Source organism: Leptodactylus fuscus, chromosome 8 (assembly GCF_031893055.1).
Source record: "Leptodactylus fuscus isolate aLepFus1 chromosome 8, aLepFus1.hap2, whole genome shotgun sequence".
NCBI classification, from domain to species: domain Eukaryota; kingdom Metazoa; phylum Chordata; class Amphibia; order Anura; family Leptodactylidae; genus Leptodactylus; species Leptodactylus fuscus.
Window position 1 is genome coordinate 69,633,907 of NC_134272.1, and position 18,788 is coordinate 69,652,694.

Below are 18,788 nucleotides of genomic sequence, written 5' to 3' on the forward strand. Positions count from 1 at the left end.
ATCAGGAGGGAGCCTTGCGCTGCGGCTTAGTCAGCTGCGGAATCCACGACAAGACAGGGCAGCTTTCTTCTTTTTTCCGCTACTAGCGGAAAAAAGAATCGAACAGCTCCCATTGAAGTCAAAGGGAGCTGTTTTTGGAGGTGGATTTTGAGGCGGATTCCGCGTCAAAATCCAATCCAAAAAAACTCTGTGTGAACCTACCCTTAGGCAGCTTCAATCATGGGATCACCCTACAGTTTATAAATCTCTCTCCTACTGTCTCGCATCAGTGGGATCAGAGAAGAGAGTATAGTATATAGACATCAGCTGAAAGTAAACATTAAAGGGATCCTATCATTCAATCACCTTTTTTTCTAACACGTCAGAATAGCCTTAAGAAAGGCTATTCGTCTCCTACCTTTCATTGTCTTCTCCGCGCTGCCATTCGATTTTAGAATCCCGTTTTTCTTGGTATAAAAATGAGTTCTCTCGCAGCACTGGGGGCGGGCCCCAGCACTCAGACAGCACTGGGAGCATCCCCAGTGCTGCAACAGAACTCTCTCCAGCGTCACCTCCTCTTCTTCTGCAGCGAGATCTTCACCGCGTCTTCTTCCGGTGGCGGTTTGTAACTTCTAGGCCTCGGGCCTAGGGCAAGTTGAACATATATAACAGTATAGAATATAGGTCATGTCCTATTTTTGTCTGTTTTCACAGATCTTTACATACACTTAAATGTATGGGGGATCCCTGAAAACTGGTGCTGCCCGAATGCCAATCGGGTCTTAAAAATTAGCGTTTTTCACAGCTGTTTAGCATCTCGATGGTGTGAACGTGGCCATATAGTTTTAACACGTACATGGTGTAAGCGAGGACACAGCTTAGTGCTATGTGCCAGGGACTTGTGCCCTGTCTCGTGTAGGCCCGAGCTGCGTCACCTCAGTCAGTTCCTGTAGATGAAATGAGTATGCATCAGAGAAACAGGATGGCTGTGGGTTTTGCAATGAACACTAACCTTCCTGTCATAGCGCTTTTTTTATTTTCACAGGAAGCTGGTATCTGTGACGGGAAGAATTACACATACATTTATCTAATGCATCTCCATTTTGAACTTTTTAACTCATTTTTTGTAACATTGGAGAATACACGTTGTAGGATTCAGGAACTATGACGGGGTAAAAAAAATATTCTCAAATGAGAAAAGCAAAACTGGGGAAAAACTCTATTAGAAATAAAGGGGGGCACACTACAGAGTATGTCCTCCATCCTCAGTTGGGAGCTGTTTATGGTACGATCATGATATGGTGCGGTCAAAAACTGGGCAGCCATGCCATCCGCTACAATATACCATTAAAAGTCACTACAACCTGTAGCTTATTTATTGCTTCAAGTTAAAGGGGTTGTGCCATGAAAATTATGCATACAGGATAAATCATTTTTGTGACATGCTCCTTTAATTGTGGCATATTTTTGCAGGTTACCACACAGCCATTAGCTAAGCACATTCAATAGACAATCAGTTTGTAATGAAGTTATGAATGGTGACATCATGGCCACATTTAAGCCGCAACATGACCACACCGTGTAATCGTACCCTTAAGCTAGTGCTACACTAAGATGTTTTATACCATTACTACTTGATTTTAACTATTGAGTTACAGCTACAGTCCAAAGGGGTACATAAAGGCCAAGGCCCCATGTAAATAAAAAACCTGAAAAAATGCAGAGTTTTTCATTGCATTTTCACAAAGTATTCCTCTGCAGACTTTTTGCCCATATTTTACCAAAACGGACAATGCCAGCATTTCCACAGGTATAAATGACGTGCTGCGATTTTCAAGAATGCAGGAGTTTTTGAAAAAGCAGCTTATTTTGCTGCAAATTTTTCTGCAATGTCTGGATGGGATTAGCCAGAATCCCATTCACTTTGCAGGTACTGTAAAAAGCTGTGGTTTTTGCCATAGTCGTCACTGTGTCTTCACAATTTGGGGCTTTAGCCTAAGGTCAAGAGCCCACGTGGCGTAAACGCCGCAATTTGCCCGTGGCTAAAAAGCTGTGGATAAATAAAAAACCTTGACGTTTTTCAGTCACAGCTATTTTGTTGTGGGACGCCACGTGGAGCCTTAGCCTTAAAGGGTTTTCCAATATTTTTTTGATGGTTAACATTAGGATAGACCATCAATATCTAAAGTTAATAGGTGCCGAAATTTAAAAAGTATAGTATAAAACCACTATACAATGTACAAAATACATACGCTCTATAGTACCTGGTCCGGCAGCAGTCTCGATCAACGTGTCGGTCCCCACTAATTGAATACTGATGTCAATATATGAAATGTGTAATAAACTCCAATTTATTAACAATCCAGACAAAATTTGATGTTTTGGTCATATTGGCCTTCATCAGAAATCGGATTGTGGCAGTCAAGAGTCAGATAAATAGTAAGAACGCAATGGAGTAAGCTGTAGAGACAGTTGGAAGGAGCTAGTTCTCCTAATGGCAGGCTGTCAATAAAGATATCCTGGAAAAACCCTTTAAGGCCAAGACCCCACGTTGCACAAACAAATGTTTTTGGCTGCTATGGAAAAAAACATTTTACCGTTCAAGAGAGGAGAATAAGATTTCATTTTATCCACATTTTTTAGGGAAATTATAATTCTTGTTTGTTTTTTTTTTGTTTTTTTTTTGTACAAGCAATGTCTGATTTTTGTTGGCCAAAAAGGCTGGTTATCTGACCTATAGGTGCCGTGAACATCGTTCGCAGCTGACCCCTTTAATCTGTCAACTGACTGTTTTTTTTCTGTCCATCCAAAAAACCAACGTGTGAATTTACTCCCATTGTTTTGTTTTTGTAGCGGTTTAGTTATGGCACTAGGTACTAGGTAAAACAAATGCTATTCCATATCCATCCGCTTTTAGTATATTTATATAATGGAACTACCAAGTGGATAATAAAAACATTATGTGAACATGACCTTATACTTGTGCCTCAATGCGATGAATCATTTCTACATCACATGTAGCGTTACTGATGGCCTGCACTTTCCACCTTATGTTAGCAACTATTTCCACATACATAAGCATATATGGAGCTAACTGCGTGTAGTGATGGGGTGTTTACATAGAGTAGTTATGTCATAGACTGTAGTGGGCTGATGGGCCTTTCCTATATACAGCCCTATAGTCTGCAGTGTCTATAGAAGACTGACAGCCATTCAGCTAAGTGGTAATTGCATATCGATACCTACATTTCTAATATATACTACGTCTCCCTGTGCACTCTGAATTTTCAATTTTTTTTTTAAATTTAAAATTTAAAAAAAATTTGATAAATTTTTTGAAAACTAATACTAAAAACACAATGAGAGATTTATTAAATAATAATATTAATATCATATTGTTGAATGGGTAGTAACTGTATATTCTCATTATTTGCAGGTCCTGGAGACGGTACAGTGAAACCTCCTGAAGATGCCTGTCCCTCCTCCTCCCCCGCCGCCTCCTCCACCTACACTTGCATTGGTAAGTTTACATATGAATACATTCACTAATATAGTATGTATTGTTATGGTCTTGCTATACGGTACCATGAAGTTTTGTGAGAGCGTGCCCCTTCTAGCCTGAGCAAGTCAGATTGTCACATTGGAACTCTGATACCCATCAGCGTCATGTGGTTTAAGGGCACATGTATGGCCTAGTGCTTGTTATCGCCTCTCCAACACCCTTTCCTGCTCTCGAGACCCATAGAAGTACGAGCTTACTCTTGAATTTTGTGACACTATTGTCCGCCATGTATAGTAGACATAATTTTATTAATAATTTAGAATGATCTCTGTTACTTATTGTCTTTTAAGTTCAAGAAGTTAATAAAAAGTTTGCAGTAAGATTGAGTCAAAGTTTGCGAGTAGATAGATGCTTCTGTACATTGACTTGTCTAGTAGAGTAGTATCTATCTACTCGCAAACTTGCCTCGTCGTCCTCACAGCAGCGCAGCACACAGTGATTTACCGCAGCCTGCCACTCTTCTGCTTCGTCCCTGTTTTACCGTATATTCAGCTGAGTGTACAGTAAAACAGGGACGAAGCAGAAGAGTGGAAGGCTGCAGTAAATCCATAGGAATGAATGGACACAGCCAGTACGCAGGGGGTTAAGCGGCCGGCCGCTTCCATTCATTCCTATGGGTGCTAAGCTTTTCCCACAATGATTGGCCAGTAGCCAAGCATTGTGGGAAATAACCTCTGATATCGATCCCGCCCGAAAAGATCGGGATCGGAATTCCGATTGCGATCGTGAAATTTACTCAATGGCCGATCGGAATCCAAACATTTCCAATCCCGATCGCTCAACCCTAACCAAGACACAAAGAGAAAGCACACGGATCAAACACAGATCAAACATGGAAATACACCAGTTTGTACAATGTGCATTTTGTATACAATGCAAAATGGATCATTCAGGTGAAAGCAGCACTCAGACACAAAAATTGTTTGTCTGAACGGGCCCTTACTCCTTGGTATTTGATCTGTAGACCCCTGCTGGTGGCTTAGATAAATGCAAGTAAAATAAAAAGGCATAAATGATAATGCATAGATTGCATGTCGCGCACTAAAAAACAGTCATTTTAGCTATGTGCCATTGATCCATCCACACTCATGAATTCAGACTTGTGTGGTCCTTAGGTTACCAGTGGAGATGGGTGCATCGTTTTGTCACGAGCTGGGTTCTACCTGAATTTTCCAATTTGATCCGTTTTTAACAAAACCGAGCAATTAGTGAACTTAAATGGCCACCACAACATGCATTGCTGTAAATTATTATACCAGACCACAAAGTATAATAGGTGGAGGCCCAGGAGAGGTGGAAAGAATAGAAAACATATATTCTCACCTTCCCTCACCTCTTTTGGGCCTCCTCATGGCATCCAGTGCTCTCCCTATGACATCTTGCACCTGGGGTCACCCCTATGGCCCAATCACTGTCAGATGGGTTTGCCAATCTTCATGATGTCATGACGTTCAGTATCATGAGAATGGGGGTGTTTTGCACCCTACTTTGAATGGAGTAGCAGGTTGGAAATGTTCACCATCATTCCTTTCATTTCAATGGGAACCGTCAGAGATAGCTGAGTGCTGTACTTCGGTGGTCCCATTGAAATAAACGGAGCAGGGTGCGTATTTCTCACTTGCTGTTCTCTTCAGATTGAGATACGAAATATCCTCATTCTCATCCAACTGGGATACCCGCCGATCATGAAGCTAAACCCTAACCAAAGGACAAGGGTTACTTTGTAGCTACAAAACCCCCTTTAAATGAAAAACAAAGGTTTATAAGAGAAGGACATCAATGTATATTGATGTGGTAAGTCGGAGGGTGGAATATAATTTATATACAGGAGGACTTATGGACATGATCACTATAGCTAGAATGTATTTTATTGGATACACTTCTCATTGTGTTCTGCAGGCAAATACAGAGAGGCCTGCGCTCAACAAAAGTGAGCAATCTGGACGAAATGCTCTGCTGTCTGATATCCACAAAGGTAGAAAACTTAAGAAGGCGGTCACCAATGACCGGAGCGGACCGGTCCTGGACAGTAAGTTGGAGTTTACATTTTTTTAATTCAACTGAATGGCGAAGATTTATAAAACTGCCTTTGCTAAAAGAGTTGGAGCCGACTTTAAGATGGATTCCACTTCAAAATCAATTCCAAATTCAGCCTGATATCAGCCTCCATTCATTTCAATGAAACGCAGATGCTGATTTTTTTCTAGCTGATGTTTTCCAGTTAGCAGAAAAAATAAGCGTCATGCTCGATCTTTAGCTAAATTCCATTAGAAGACCCCACTGAAATGAATACTCTAAAACTAAGGCCCTACGTTTCAGAAATGCAGCTTTTTTGTTGCAGATTTTTCTGCTATTTTTTGAGCCAAAGTCAAGAATGGTTACAAAAGGAATGGGAAATATATATGAAGTCTTCTTCTCCCTTCTGCTCAATCCATTCATGCGTTCTTGCAATGTGGGGCCTAAGCCTAAGGGTATGATTACACGGCGGAAAATGGATTCCGCATGTGAACGTACCGCGCGGCTACCCGCGATGGAATGTCGATGCCGTGCACCAGCATCCACTCCAGATTAAGCCTGAATGCATGGGCCTAATCTGGAAGGAGTCTCACGTCGCAGACGCCGTGGCTGAGTCAGCTGCGGAATCCGCAGGAAGAAGGGGCATGTTGTTTCTTTTTTCCTCTACTAGCTGGAATCCGCCTCAAAATCTGCTGCCAAACAACTCTGTGTGAACTAGCCCTAAGGGCCCTAACGCTGCGCTCATTCTGACAGTAAAAACACGATCAGAATGAGCGCGTAAAAAGTAGCTCCCATTGACTTGAATGGGAGCCGGCGTACGTGCGCTCCCCATTGAAATCAATGGGAGGCTTTTTTCCCTATGCTTTCAATGGGATACGCGCGTAATACATTGAAAGCATAGGGAAAAAGCCTCCCATTGATTTCAATGGGGAGCGCACGTACGCCGGCTCCCATTCAAGTCAATGGGAGCTATTTTTTACGCGCTCATTCTGAACATGTTTTTACGATAACAATGAGCGCAGCGTTACATTGTGTGAAGGCTCCCTAAGACAGTTTTCATAAATTTGTCCCAACACCTAAAAGGCAGAGATTATGGAGAAGACTTATTAAAATGGTCTAAAAGCAAAACAATCTTAGTTGCCCATAGTAACTATCAAAAGATTGTGATTATTGCTATACAATTTATCAAGAATTGTAAATTATGTGTCTAGTTTATAGTAAAGGGGTTTCCCTTTGGATTGGTCATCAATATTTGGTGGAGGTCCAACACCCCACAGACCAGTTGCTCTCAGCGGCAGTGAAGCTCAGATGAGCGCTGTTTCCACTTCACAGACTAGTAATATAGCATTCATTCATCATGTTGTCTTTTTGCAGCTCAGTCCTATTCAAGTGAATGGGACTGAGCTGCAATACCAAGCACAGACACTATACAATGTATGGTGGGTTATGTGCTTGGTGAATAGGCTGCAGCACTCACTAGAATGCTGCACTCTCTTTAATCAGCTGATCAGTGTGGGTCCCGGGTGTTATACCCCACCAATCAGAGAATGAAAGACTCCCAGAAAACCCCTTTTAATACACAAAAGGTATGTAGATATACAACAAAGAGTACAGTGACAGTGTCACGTCTTGGCACCTACCATTGATGTGTGGGCAGTCACGTCCATTAATAGTGATGTAAATAAAATTAAATAATCAAACTATATTATAATTCCTATGCCTATAATGTCAAATTTAAAAGGATTAACTAGAAATAGAAAAACATAGCTGCTTTCTGCAGACAGCCAGCACCACACATGTCCATAATTAGGAGTGGAATCAATCGTCAACCGTAGGTCCATAAATCCAGTATCCAATCTCATAATCTCTATGAGTGCTGACATACAGTCAGGTGTGTCTCAGGGCCTAGTGAGTCTAGTATCAGCTAAGAATACATGAATAGAGAAGTATTCTTGTATAAATCTGCGCAATGGTTTGTAAATGTAATGTTATATATTGACTTTACCATTCTTTCCAATAGAACCAAAAACATCTCCTGGAGGCGGAGGTGGTGGAGGTATGGGAGGAGGTGGAGGCGGTGGTGGAGGTGGGGGCTTTGGAGGACCTCCAGGATTAGGTGGCTTATTCCAAGGAGGTATGCCAAAGCTACGGCCTTCAGGAAGCCGAGAAAGTGGTAAGGCATACCATGGTTTTAATGATTTATACTATACTTGTCATTTTATGTTAAATATGTATTGTTGAACGTTATTTTATATACTACCTTTATGTTAACTCTTTCCTGCAAATATCCAATTTTTTGGCCCAAGGGTTTTTTGGGGGGGTAAAGTATGCTGCCATATGCATATGATAATAGCAGAAAATCCAGCACCCAGGAGTTTGGTGTAATTTTTAAATTAAAACTTCACTTTTATTTCAATGGAGTGAATGAAAACATTCAAGTGTGAGTCCGAGTACAGAGGTGGATTACCGCATAGCCAATGCGTTTCGGTGCATATAGCACCTTATTCATGGCATGAAGATTCACAGATAGTGTTGAACTTATATACTAAAAAACAGCCTAAGGGTGCATTCACACTGAGTAAACGCTAGCTTATTTTGTAGAGTAAAATTACACTTGTAAATTTTGCTATCTCATTGACTTCAATGATATTTTTTTACAAGTGTAAAAATACGCCTGTAAAAAATACGCCTGTAAAAAATACGCCTGTAAAAATACGCCTGTAAAATGTCATTGAAGTCAATGGGATAGCAAAATTTACAAGTGTAATTTTACTCTACAAAATAAGCTAGCGTTTACTCAGTGTGAATGCACCCTAAGGGTGCATTCACACTAAGTATACGCTGAGCTGATTCTGAACATAAAGCACGTTCAGAATCAGCGTGTACAAAGCAGATCCCATTCATTTCAATGGGAGCCGGCATACGAGCGCTCCCCATAGAAATGAATGGGCTGCTTTTTTCCCTATTGGTTTCAATGTGATACGTGTGGGAATGATGGATATATATCTTTTTTTCATGTGATGTTCAAACCTTCAATTAATGATCACTTCCGCTCCGAGTGCAGAGGGGAGGCAGCTCTTTTGCTCTTAGGCTGTTTTTTAGTATATAAGTTCAACACTATCCGTGAATCTTCATGCCATGAATAAGGTGCTATAAACACCGAAACGCGTTAGGTATGCGGTAATCCACCTCTGCACTCGGACTCACACTTTGGAGTATGACTCCATTGAAATAAAAGTGAAGTTTTAATTTAAAAATTACACTGGTCTCCTGGGTGCTGGATTTTCTGCTATTATCATATGCATTGCTGCGATCCCGGCCGGAGGAACTTCTATCCATGCACTCCATACAGGATTCCGTTCACACACCAGTTTTCTCTGTTATTCACCAAGAACTGTAAGTGACTAGTTTTTTCTACAGTTTTTTCTTTACTTTTGGACAATTATTTAGTGGGCTGAGCGTTACCGTCTACTTGTATGCTGCCATATATTGGTTAATTATCTTTGAAAGAGTAACGTTAAGATTATTTACTATGTATTCTTTTATACACTTAGCTGTCATTTAGTGAATACTTGTCAATGTCCTTTGGTTTATTTCATTATTTTATTTTTTTTTCCATTTGTGTTGTTAACATTCTGATCCTTTTTCTTTTAGAATCACCAGTAAGCCGACCACCAATGCTTCCACCAGGTGGTAGAATGATGTCTCCAAGACCTTTCACTCCATCAAGCACCTCTCCAAGAGGACCTCCACCTTCAATAGGAATAAGGGGTCCTGCTCCTGAACCTCAAAGAAACCGATTGCCTCCACCTCCAAGGAATGATTTTAATTCTAGGTCAGAAAATGCTCCACCAGCAGTACCTACCACCCCTAGACCAATCAACTCAAATCTTCACAACAGAGGGCCCCCACCAGTACCAGCTCCAAATAGGCAAGTTAACTCACCGCCATCTGTTCCATCTGCGTCATCTCATAAAGGGCATGGATTTGGAGGAAACAGCAGACAGTCTCCATCGATACCTCCACCACTTCCATCCATGAATAGACCACCCTTGCAGCACACACCTAGTAGACCCATGGATGACAGGCCACCTCCTCCTCCTACAGGGAACAGGCCACCACTTTCCAGGGATTTACCCCCACCACCCCCTCCTCAAAACAATAAGCCACTTGTCCCCAGCACGCCTAGACCAAGTCCAAATTCCCAAGCACCCCCTCTCCCTCCAGGAAGGCCTGGGCCACCTCCTGTACCACCTTCTCCTTCTAACTTTGATGATATGCCAAGACTTCCTCAAAGAAATTCATCTTTGGCATCCCTGTCTGCTGCATCACCACCTCTCCCACCACCTGCACGGTCTGGGCCACCACCACCACCTTCAATGGACAGGCCACCACCACCAATAAGAGAGCCATCTGGAAGATCAGGTAAATGCTAAAAATATGGATATTTGTACATAAGCATAATGTCCCAACTGTGAACCCTCTACACAGTAAAATGTCCCAAAGTGGCCTCCATTCAGTATAATGCCCTATTGTGGCCCCTTCATACAGGATATTGTCCCATAATGGCCTCTACAGTGTTTGTTGCAAATATTGCTACATTTTCAGGTTTAGCATAACCCAAATTTTTGGGGTTTCACCACCCACAAACTATTACTATGCTTCAGACCCCAGAGTATAATGATTGGAGGCCCAGAGGAGGTGAAAAAAAAAAACATAAAAAACAATGTTACTCACCTCTCCTGGGCTCCAGCTCTCCTTCCTGTTCTCTGTGACACTTCTATCTGACATCAGAGACTCCTGAGGCCAGTAAGTGGATCTCAGCAGTAACGTGGGTTACACCTGTGTTATTATGTCTCATGATGCCAGTGTATCCCTTGCCTTTAAAAAAAAAAAAAGGGGGGGGGGATCCATTATGACGCAGGCCCCCGGCTACTGCTACTGCCAATTTAGTAGTTCCGCCACTGTATAGGATCTATTGATCAGGACTCTTGGAAGGCCATATCATCTCTTCTAGTGCACCTCCTCCAAAAGGTCACTCAAACCAAATATTGATAGGGTTTAGATTTCTCTTTAGTACATTCACTTAATTAAGTTAATTGACAAAAATAAACTATTACAGGGGTTTTCTGGTCACAAATAGAATTTTCTTACTGATGTCCTATCCACAATATAGTTCATCAGTATGTGATCTGTGGGGTTCGATAACTGGACCCTGCATAGATCATCTGTTCAAGAAGTTTCCAGGTACTGTAAACTGATGGTGTGGGCAGCACCTCTCCTATTCCGGAACCAACGCTATGCAGTGGATGGGGCTGTTGTGCATCTCATATTACTTGAATTGGAATGGTACTGCAAATTTTCATCTCACCCAGCAAGTTATTGTATTACAATATAGTCAATACATTTGAGCATACAGCCGCAAATATTTTCCATTGCCATAGGTAGTCACCTGGTGGCAGTACAAAAATGAATAGTATAAGAATGGTAAGCAGACCTATAGCAGCTGACTCCATATGTTTTTTTTTTTGTTCTTTTTAAATGTAGATTGTGAGCCCACATAGAGCTCACAATGTACATTTTTCCCTATCAGTATGTCTTTGGAGTATGGGATGGAAATCCACGCAAACATGGGGAGAACATACAAACTCCTTGCAGATGGTTTTTTGCCCTTGGCGGGATTCGAACCAAGTACTCCAGCGCTGCAAGGCTGCAGTGCTAACCACTGAGCCACCGTGTGGCCCCTGCTGACTCCATATGTTTGTCTCTCACTAGGACAACTTCCTCCTCCACCTCCTCCAACCAACAGAAATGGATATGGTCATCGAGGTTCAATAGGCCCGCAGCCTCCTTCTAGGCCTGGAATAGAATCCCCTAGAGGTATAGCTAGACCTCCACCACCTCCAGAAAGACCTGGCTTAGGACCTCTGCCTCCCCCTCCACCATCGTCATCAATGAGAAATGGTTTCCAAGATTCATCTGGTGAAGGTAAGTAAAACTCTTAGGCCCCACATTGTGGAAACGCATCAATTTTTGTTGCTGATTTTAGTGCTGTTTTTAAGCCAAAGTCAGGAGTGGCTTGAAAAGGAATGGAAAATATAAAGGAAGCTCTTATGAGTTCCTTTTCTGTCAAATCCACTTTGTCTTAAAAAACTGTATCAAAAACTGCAAAAAAAATAAATACTGCGTCTCCGCACTGTGGGGCCCTAATCTTAGTGTGAACTAAGTATTTATTGGGGCAGATTTAATACTGCTCTGGAGTAAAAAATTATAAGTGGCATTTTTATGCCATCCTCGCAAATTTACGAAAAGGGTGCCTGGGGAGGCTACAAGCTGGCAGAGATTTCATTGTAGGTATATGGCCCAATGGAGGATGTGTCTGATTTATGACAAGGACTGTGCATAAAACATGATGGTCTTTATTCCCACATTTATCTTTCTACAAATGCTATAGTCATGGGGATCCCCCCCCCCAACGGAATACCAAACGCATTTGCAAGTGGTGTGCAGTGAACACACATGGACCCCATAGACTATAATGGGGTCCGTGTGCTTACCGCGAGATCTCCGCAGGGAACATGCGGACAGGAAAGTACTTCACAAGCTACTTCTCTGTCTGTATGACAGTGTGGAGAGCTTGCGGCAAGCACACGGACCCCATTATAGTCTATGGGGTCTGTGTGCTTTCACTGCACACTGCTTGCAAATGCGTTCGGTAGTCTGTTCAGTAGTGGAAAGTCCACAGGAAACCTCTGTGGACTTTCTGTGAAAAGTGCTGAGGGAAAAACAGCGATACGTTGCCATCGCTCTTTTTCCCGTAGCGTTTTTTGCTGTGGGAAATTATATAGATCCTTAGCCAGAAAGAGTCTTCTTTATATAGATAAACCATCTAGTTGTTGCTCAACTGTGTCAATAAGTAACATGTAGGAAGAAGGAAACCTATCACCTGGCCGGATTTCCTCGTTCCTGCATCTCACATTCTCATTCCAAGTTATAGTAATTTTTGGGCCTCATTTTTGTGTGCATTTTCAGTGTTGGTGACTACTAATGTAACTTTTTTTTCTTTTAAGATGAATGGGAGAGAAGGTTTTCATTTCATCCATTTTCTGATCTGCCACCCCCAGAGCCCTACGTACCATCAAATAAAACCTACCCCAGTAAACTTATGAGAAATGAAAGTCGAAGTGAGTATAAAACTGTTCTCTTGTAATAGCTTACCTAACAGGACCGCAAACTGCTGCAAGCAACTTTTTGTACCTACTTGCTTGGAAATTTTTGTGAAATTGGGCAGAGGGAAGCAGAATTTTTCCTGTACAGCCGGATTTAGGCCGGGGTCCCACGGGCCGGAATGCCGCAATTTTCCCACAGTGGAAACGCCGCAGGAAAAATAGCGGCGTTTTAAAGGACTCTGGCAAAATACGCAGCAGAGTCCGTGGCGCGAACACTCCCTGTTCACTAGTTGCGGCTAGCTGTTTTTTGGACCAGAATCTGTGGCGGCCTCTGACACAAAATCCGGTTAAAAAACCCCGTGTGACCCGGCCTTACATGATGGATCTCTCATCTATGCTGAATAATTTATGTAAGATATAGAACCTAAAAGGGGATGTTTGGTCTTAAAAGGAAACCCAAAGCCCAACTATGTTATGCCTAGTGCAGGGCCCAATGATATACCGCCCCCTCAGGCCCTGCACGAAGTATTACTAGTGCATCAGTACTGTATTGATTTAGGACGCATTGACTAGTCTATGGTCTACAGTAAAACCTATCCCAAACATGAACACTTTGAGATGACCGTCCCCTTAACTAGACCACATGTCCTGTAATGAAATTTACTACCTATTATGCATACCGTCCATCTTCTTCGAGTAGACCATGCATTCCCCTAGACTGCTTTTTAATGTCATTTTGGGTGGTCGTCTCTTGGTTTAATTGTCCTGAAACAGGATAAGCCATGGACGTTTTTGAAGGAATGTTTCCAAAAATGTACTATGAGATAAGGAAATTGTTCTATTGATTTTTACCGTGCCCCAATGTTATATAGGAACCCTGGTGGACGTCCTGGTAGCCTCACAATGCTACCATAGACTAACAGCACCTATGGGCCTAAGCCTGGAGTGCCTTCAGTTTCGTAGGTCATTTCACTTGGCACTTGCATATTTAGATAAACTGTATATATAACCTATGTGTTTTTTTACTACCCTAGGCAGCTCTACCAGAAAAGAGAGGGGCGCTCCTCCTTTGCCTCCAATACCCAGGTGAACAAGATGTTCAATTGCCAAAGATGCCTGTACAGATCAGAGGAGAACCATCTGACTTTTATTTGATGTTCTTGTTGGAATTTTGCCATAAGAAGACCACATGGGACCATGTGGGTGACTGTGTATGGACGTTACAGAATACCGATGCATTGTACTATTGGGTGAAATGAGTTAGTCATTACCTACCATGCTAACCGGGCTGGTATCCTAAGAAAAAGCCATTGTGGAAAACTTACTCAAAAAGAAAAGCCAAAAAAACATTGTCTCCCTAGGAGACATCTCTCTAGGATGGAAAGTTGAATTGGTTTGGGCTTCACTAAGATCTTAAGGTGAAGTCTTACAAACTTTAGGAAAGCCGTTCACATTCGTAGACATTCAGCTGTAGTAAACCCATTTTGTTGGGTAATCGGGAATTTTTTATTAGTTTGGCCACAATAATTTTAATTGTGAGGGTAAGCAGTACGTGACTTAGTATGTTGTCCTATATTAGGGTGCTTTTCCTCTGCATTTTCGGGATATGTTTAGCATATGCTCTGAGAAAGCTTCAACTGTATACGTAAAATGTGTCCATAGGTGCCCATGCACCCAATGGAGACCAAATAAGTGTCCTGTCTAACTTGTGTATTTCGTTATATACTATTCTATACAACAAGAATGTATACTGTGCAGAATGTTTTTTGTGACATGGTAGCCTATGGCAAACATTGGGAGGAATCTTCTGAAAAATCTTCCAACCCTATACCTCTATCTTATACTGCGAACTGCTGTGTGAATGTACCCCTACATGTGTACATACATAGAGTACACAATAGTGTATGTAATAAGTCTGTTATCTTTCACATGGGTGTAGATCTTATTTTGCACTATGTGCATTACAGTACAGACCAAAAGTTTGGACACACCTTCTCATTCAAAGAGTTTTCTGTATTTTCATGACTATGATTGTAGATTGTAGATTCACACTGAAGGCATCAAAACTATGAATTATCACATGTGGAATTATATACTTAACAAAAAAAGTGTGAAACAACTGCAAATATGTCTTTTATTCTAGGTTCTTCAAAGTAGCCACCTTTTGCTTTGATTCCTGCTTTGCACACTCTTGGCATTCTCTTGATGAGCTTCAAGAGGTAGTCACCTGAAATGGTCTTCCAACAGTCTTGAAGGAGTTCCCAGAGATGCTTAGCACTTGTTGGCCCTTTTGCCTTCACTCTGCGGTCCAGCTCACCCCAAACCATCTTGATTGGGTTCAGGTCTGGTGACTGTGGAGGCCAAGTCATCTGGTGTAGCACCCCATCACTCTCCTTCTTGGTCAAATAGCCCTTACACAGCCTGGAGGTGTGTTGGGGGTCATTGTCCTGTTGAAAAATAAATGATGGTCCAACTGAACGCAAACCGGATGGAATATCATGCCGCTGCAATATGCTGTGGTAGCCATGCTGGTTCAGTATGTCTTCAGTTGTGAATAAATCCCCAACAGTGTCACCAGCAAAGGCCTGTTGCACAAAGTCTCCTCTTAACAGTTGTTGTAGAGATGTGTCTGCTGCTAGAACTCTGTGTGGCATTGACCTGGTCTCTAATCTGAGCTGCTGTTAACCTGCGATTTCTGAGGCTGGTGACTCGGATGAACTTATCCTCCGCAGCAGAGGTGACTCTTGGTCTTCCTTTCCTGGGGCGATCCTCATGTGAGTCAGCTTCTTTGTAGCGCTTAATGGTTTTTGCAACTGCACTTGGGGACACTTTCAAAGTTTCCCTAATTTTTCAGACTGGCTGACCTTCTTTTAGTAATGATGGCCACTCGTTTTTCTTTACTTAGTTGCTTTTTTCTTGCCATAATACAAATTCTAACAGTCTATTCAGTAGGACTATCATCTGTGTATCCACCTGACTTCTGCAGAACACAACTGATGGTCCCAACCCCATTTATAAGGCAAGAAATCCCACTTATTAAACCTGACAGGGCACACCTGTGAAGTGAAAACCATTTCTGGTGACTACCTCTTGAAGCTCATCAAGAGAATGCCAAGAGTATGTAAAGCAGGAATCAAAGCAAAAGGTGGCTACTTTGAAGAACCTAGAATATAAGACAGATTTTCAGTTGTTTCACATTTTTGGTTAAGTATATAATTCCACATGTGATAATTCATAGTTTTGTTGCCTTCAGTGTGAATCTACAATTTTCATAGTCATGAAAATACAGAAAACTCTTTGAATGAGAAGGTGTGTCCAAACTTTTGGTCTGTACTGTATATATGAAGACATTATGCTCATTATATGTAACACACCAGCTATCAGAGTAGGCTTTAGGTGCTATTATTCCCTACATGAACTTCTTCACTTTCCCATGAATTATAGTAGCCTTAAAGCAAGAGCGTTCGTTGCCGAGTTATCTGTACTTAACAAGATGGTACCAATTTATTACGGGCTAAAGCTATAAGATTTTATGTGTCTTGTCTAGAAATGGTCAGCACCTATATGACCCTAATGTACTCAATACTTACAATAGGACCACCTATCAATAAGGATCTATTAGCAAACAAAGTGATGAGGTTGCTTTCGACTTAATTGGGTTGTCCAATTTGGAAAATCCCTTCTCATTGAGATGGTGACTTTAACATAAACTGATCACAAATTGTCACCCTGCTGAGACCTCAAGTGACCAGCTGTAATCTATGAGGAAATCTGGTAGCAAGCATTCAATTTCCCTGCAGCGCCACCACAGGGGAGATTAAGCATTGCACAGTGTCCAGTTAAATCCAACAGCTGTGTAAGAGACTCATTTCTCATTGAAATCCAATAGTTGTCCGAGTGAGACACTCTTTATAGCCAGCCTATGCTCTGGCCAAGAGACGATAATCTGCTTTATTATGGGATATAAAAAATATATTCTTAAAGTAAAAGCTTCTGCTTTGACCCATTGTTATAAATATTATCTCTGCACATACCGTTCTTGAAACAACTTAGGTACAAGATTTTGCAACACCCAGTGAATAGTGATAACTGTCTTCTTCCATAGACCCATAGTTTTTCCCATTACTGCTGGATATTGTAGCAATGTACAACACTTACAATGTTGCGGGAGTTACCTAACATAGTGCTGTGCTTGTACAATGCGGTAAAACAGGTCAGTCCATCAGCAAGTTCAGTAGACTGGATAAATATATGGGCAACGTAATACATAATGGCTGAGGCCTAAGGTACATAGATGGTGATCATGATCAGGGTCCGCAATGTTCCAAATTTCAGAATTTTAGATTGTGATTTCTCAACGGTTCTCTACTGGGGGCTTCTCCAGCCAGTATATGGAAATGTATGGTAGTACCATTGGTGAAACTGGATACCAAAAATTCTATCTCTAATTCATTTGTCTCGTGAACTCAATATAACATTCAAGGAAGGATAAAAGGATTCGGTTAAGTTTCTAAATTAGAGACTGGTGCAGCCAGAGAACGGCCTTTACAGCACATGATCACTGGGGTCAAGGCTACCTTCTATGTTGCACCTTACTAATGTATTGGGGATACTACCAATGAGGCACACCTCACAATTTGAGATGCATTGCTATAGGATGGGCCATAGACTTTAGACTACCCTAGACCCTTCTAATTTGGATAAGCATGCATATGTTCTGAATAGGATAAGTGAAGTAAGCTGTTGACGGACACCTCTAGGGGCAGCTTACTTACTGTATATCTGTAAGAGCAAAAGGATTGGGAAGTTGACATCCAACTTCCCAATCCTTATGTCCTCAACATCCGGCATTAGGGTAGAATCGGAAATCCCCTATATACATTATATGATCGGCCACTGAATCGGATGGTTTGGACAACACTAAGGTGATGTGTCCGGCCAGCATTACTGAGATCTATAGAAAATCTAATATGCGCGGGGATTTGGTCGAACAATGGATTGGCCAAGCTTGGCAGTCACATATACCATCTCTCTTCCTTCCCCATAGGTATTGAATATAAAGCCATGTGAAATATAGGGGGTCATGGGTAATGAACTATGAATGTTTCCGAAATGGAACATGTATATATACAGTTGAATGCAAGGTACGTTAAACCAAGTGTCTGGATAGTTAGTATTACTGCAATATACAGGTTTGATACCATGTGAGTATGTACATAATGTGAGTGTCGGCATTACTCTAGTGTGGAATGTAATAATGGCGAGTAAATTGCTGGACTTCACGTTATATCCTTATATTTAGAGAATTTGTAAAAGTTGTTCCTTCTGCTTTTCTACCAGGACATACAATGCACACGCAACGTACACATTCAGCGTCAATGTGTCCGTTCAATGGCTTTATTACCAAAGAATTTGCGTTTTGGGTGATAAAAAGCACAAATAGGCTGAATATATATTCACATTATATTAGTTTACATTTGCAGTTTACGTTTCTAGATATTTTTTGTGAGTTTTTGGAACAATGGATTTTTATAAAGGTATTATCTGCTTTTTTTTCACAGCCTTGTACAATAACAATTTTATAGCGATATTTACTCTCGGCTAAAATACTGTGCAAATCATTTTTTTTATTTTTTTATTTAATAGTGCTGTTATAGGTGCGCTACAATTGTACATTTCAACAACCGATTACAGAACATTTTACACCAATATTAGTTATACACGTCATGTGTTGTACACCGTATTTGTGATATACATATATATATGTTCTTACTGAGCTGCATTCAAACACAGGTTACATGTGGTACCTCAATCCCACGTATTTGGATTGTAATGGATATATGGATTTCATGTGGTATATTGGTAGGGCTATACACGTGGCAGAGCCGTCTGCACAAACCATGTACAGTTGTACTGTTCTATACTACGGAGCAATAGGCACTCCATGTAGTTCTATATGGTGCCATATGGTATTCAAAACTTAAAGCCACTTATGCCCAAAATACAACCTTCTCCCTTTGGATATAGTAGCTCTTATCTGTTGCTTTGTGTTAGGTGTTACT

General features: G+C 41.4%; 1 protein-coding gene across 4 annotated transcripts in view; it reads left to right on the forward strand.

Moving 5' to 3' along the window:
- WIPF1 (WAS/WASL interacting protein family member 1) overlaps window positions 1-14,705 on the forward strand; it is a 39,435-nt gene extending 24,730 nt beyond the window's left edge. For 3 of the 4 annotated variants that reach the window (XM_075284131.1, XM_075284132.1, XM_075284133.1), the window contains exons 2-8: window positions 3,416-3,499; window positions 5,441-5,570; window positions 7,578-7,730; window positions 9,212-9,982; window positions 11,333-11,545; window positions 12,628-12,741; window positions 13,761-14,705. In XM_075284131.1, the coding sequence (XP_075140232.1) occupies window positions 3,449-3,499; window positions 5,441-5,570; window positions 7,578-7,730; window positions 9,212-9,982; window positions 11,333-11,545; window positions 12,628-12,741; window positions 13,761-13,816 (1,488 nt within the window). In that variant the 5' untranslated portion in view covers window positions 3,416-3,448 and the 3' untranslated portion in view covers window positions 13,817-14,705. Of the gene's footprint in view, window positions 1-3,415; window positions 3,500-5,440; window positions 5,571-7,577; window positions 7,731-9,211; window positions 9,983-11,332; window positions 11,546-12,627; window positions 12,746-13,760 lie in introns of all 4 variants that reach the window. The other variant, XM_075284134.1, reaches the window with a different exon arrangement.
- The last annotated feature ends 4,083 nt before the right edge of the window (window positions 14,706-18,788 follow it).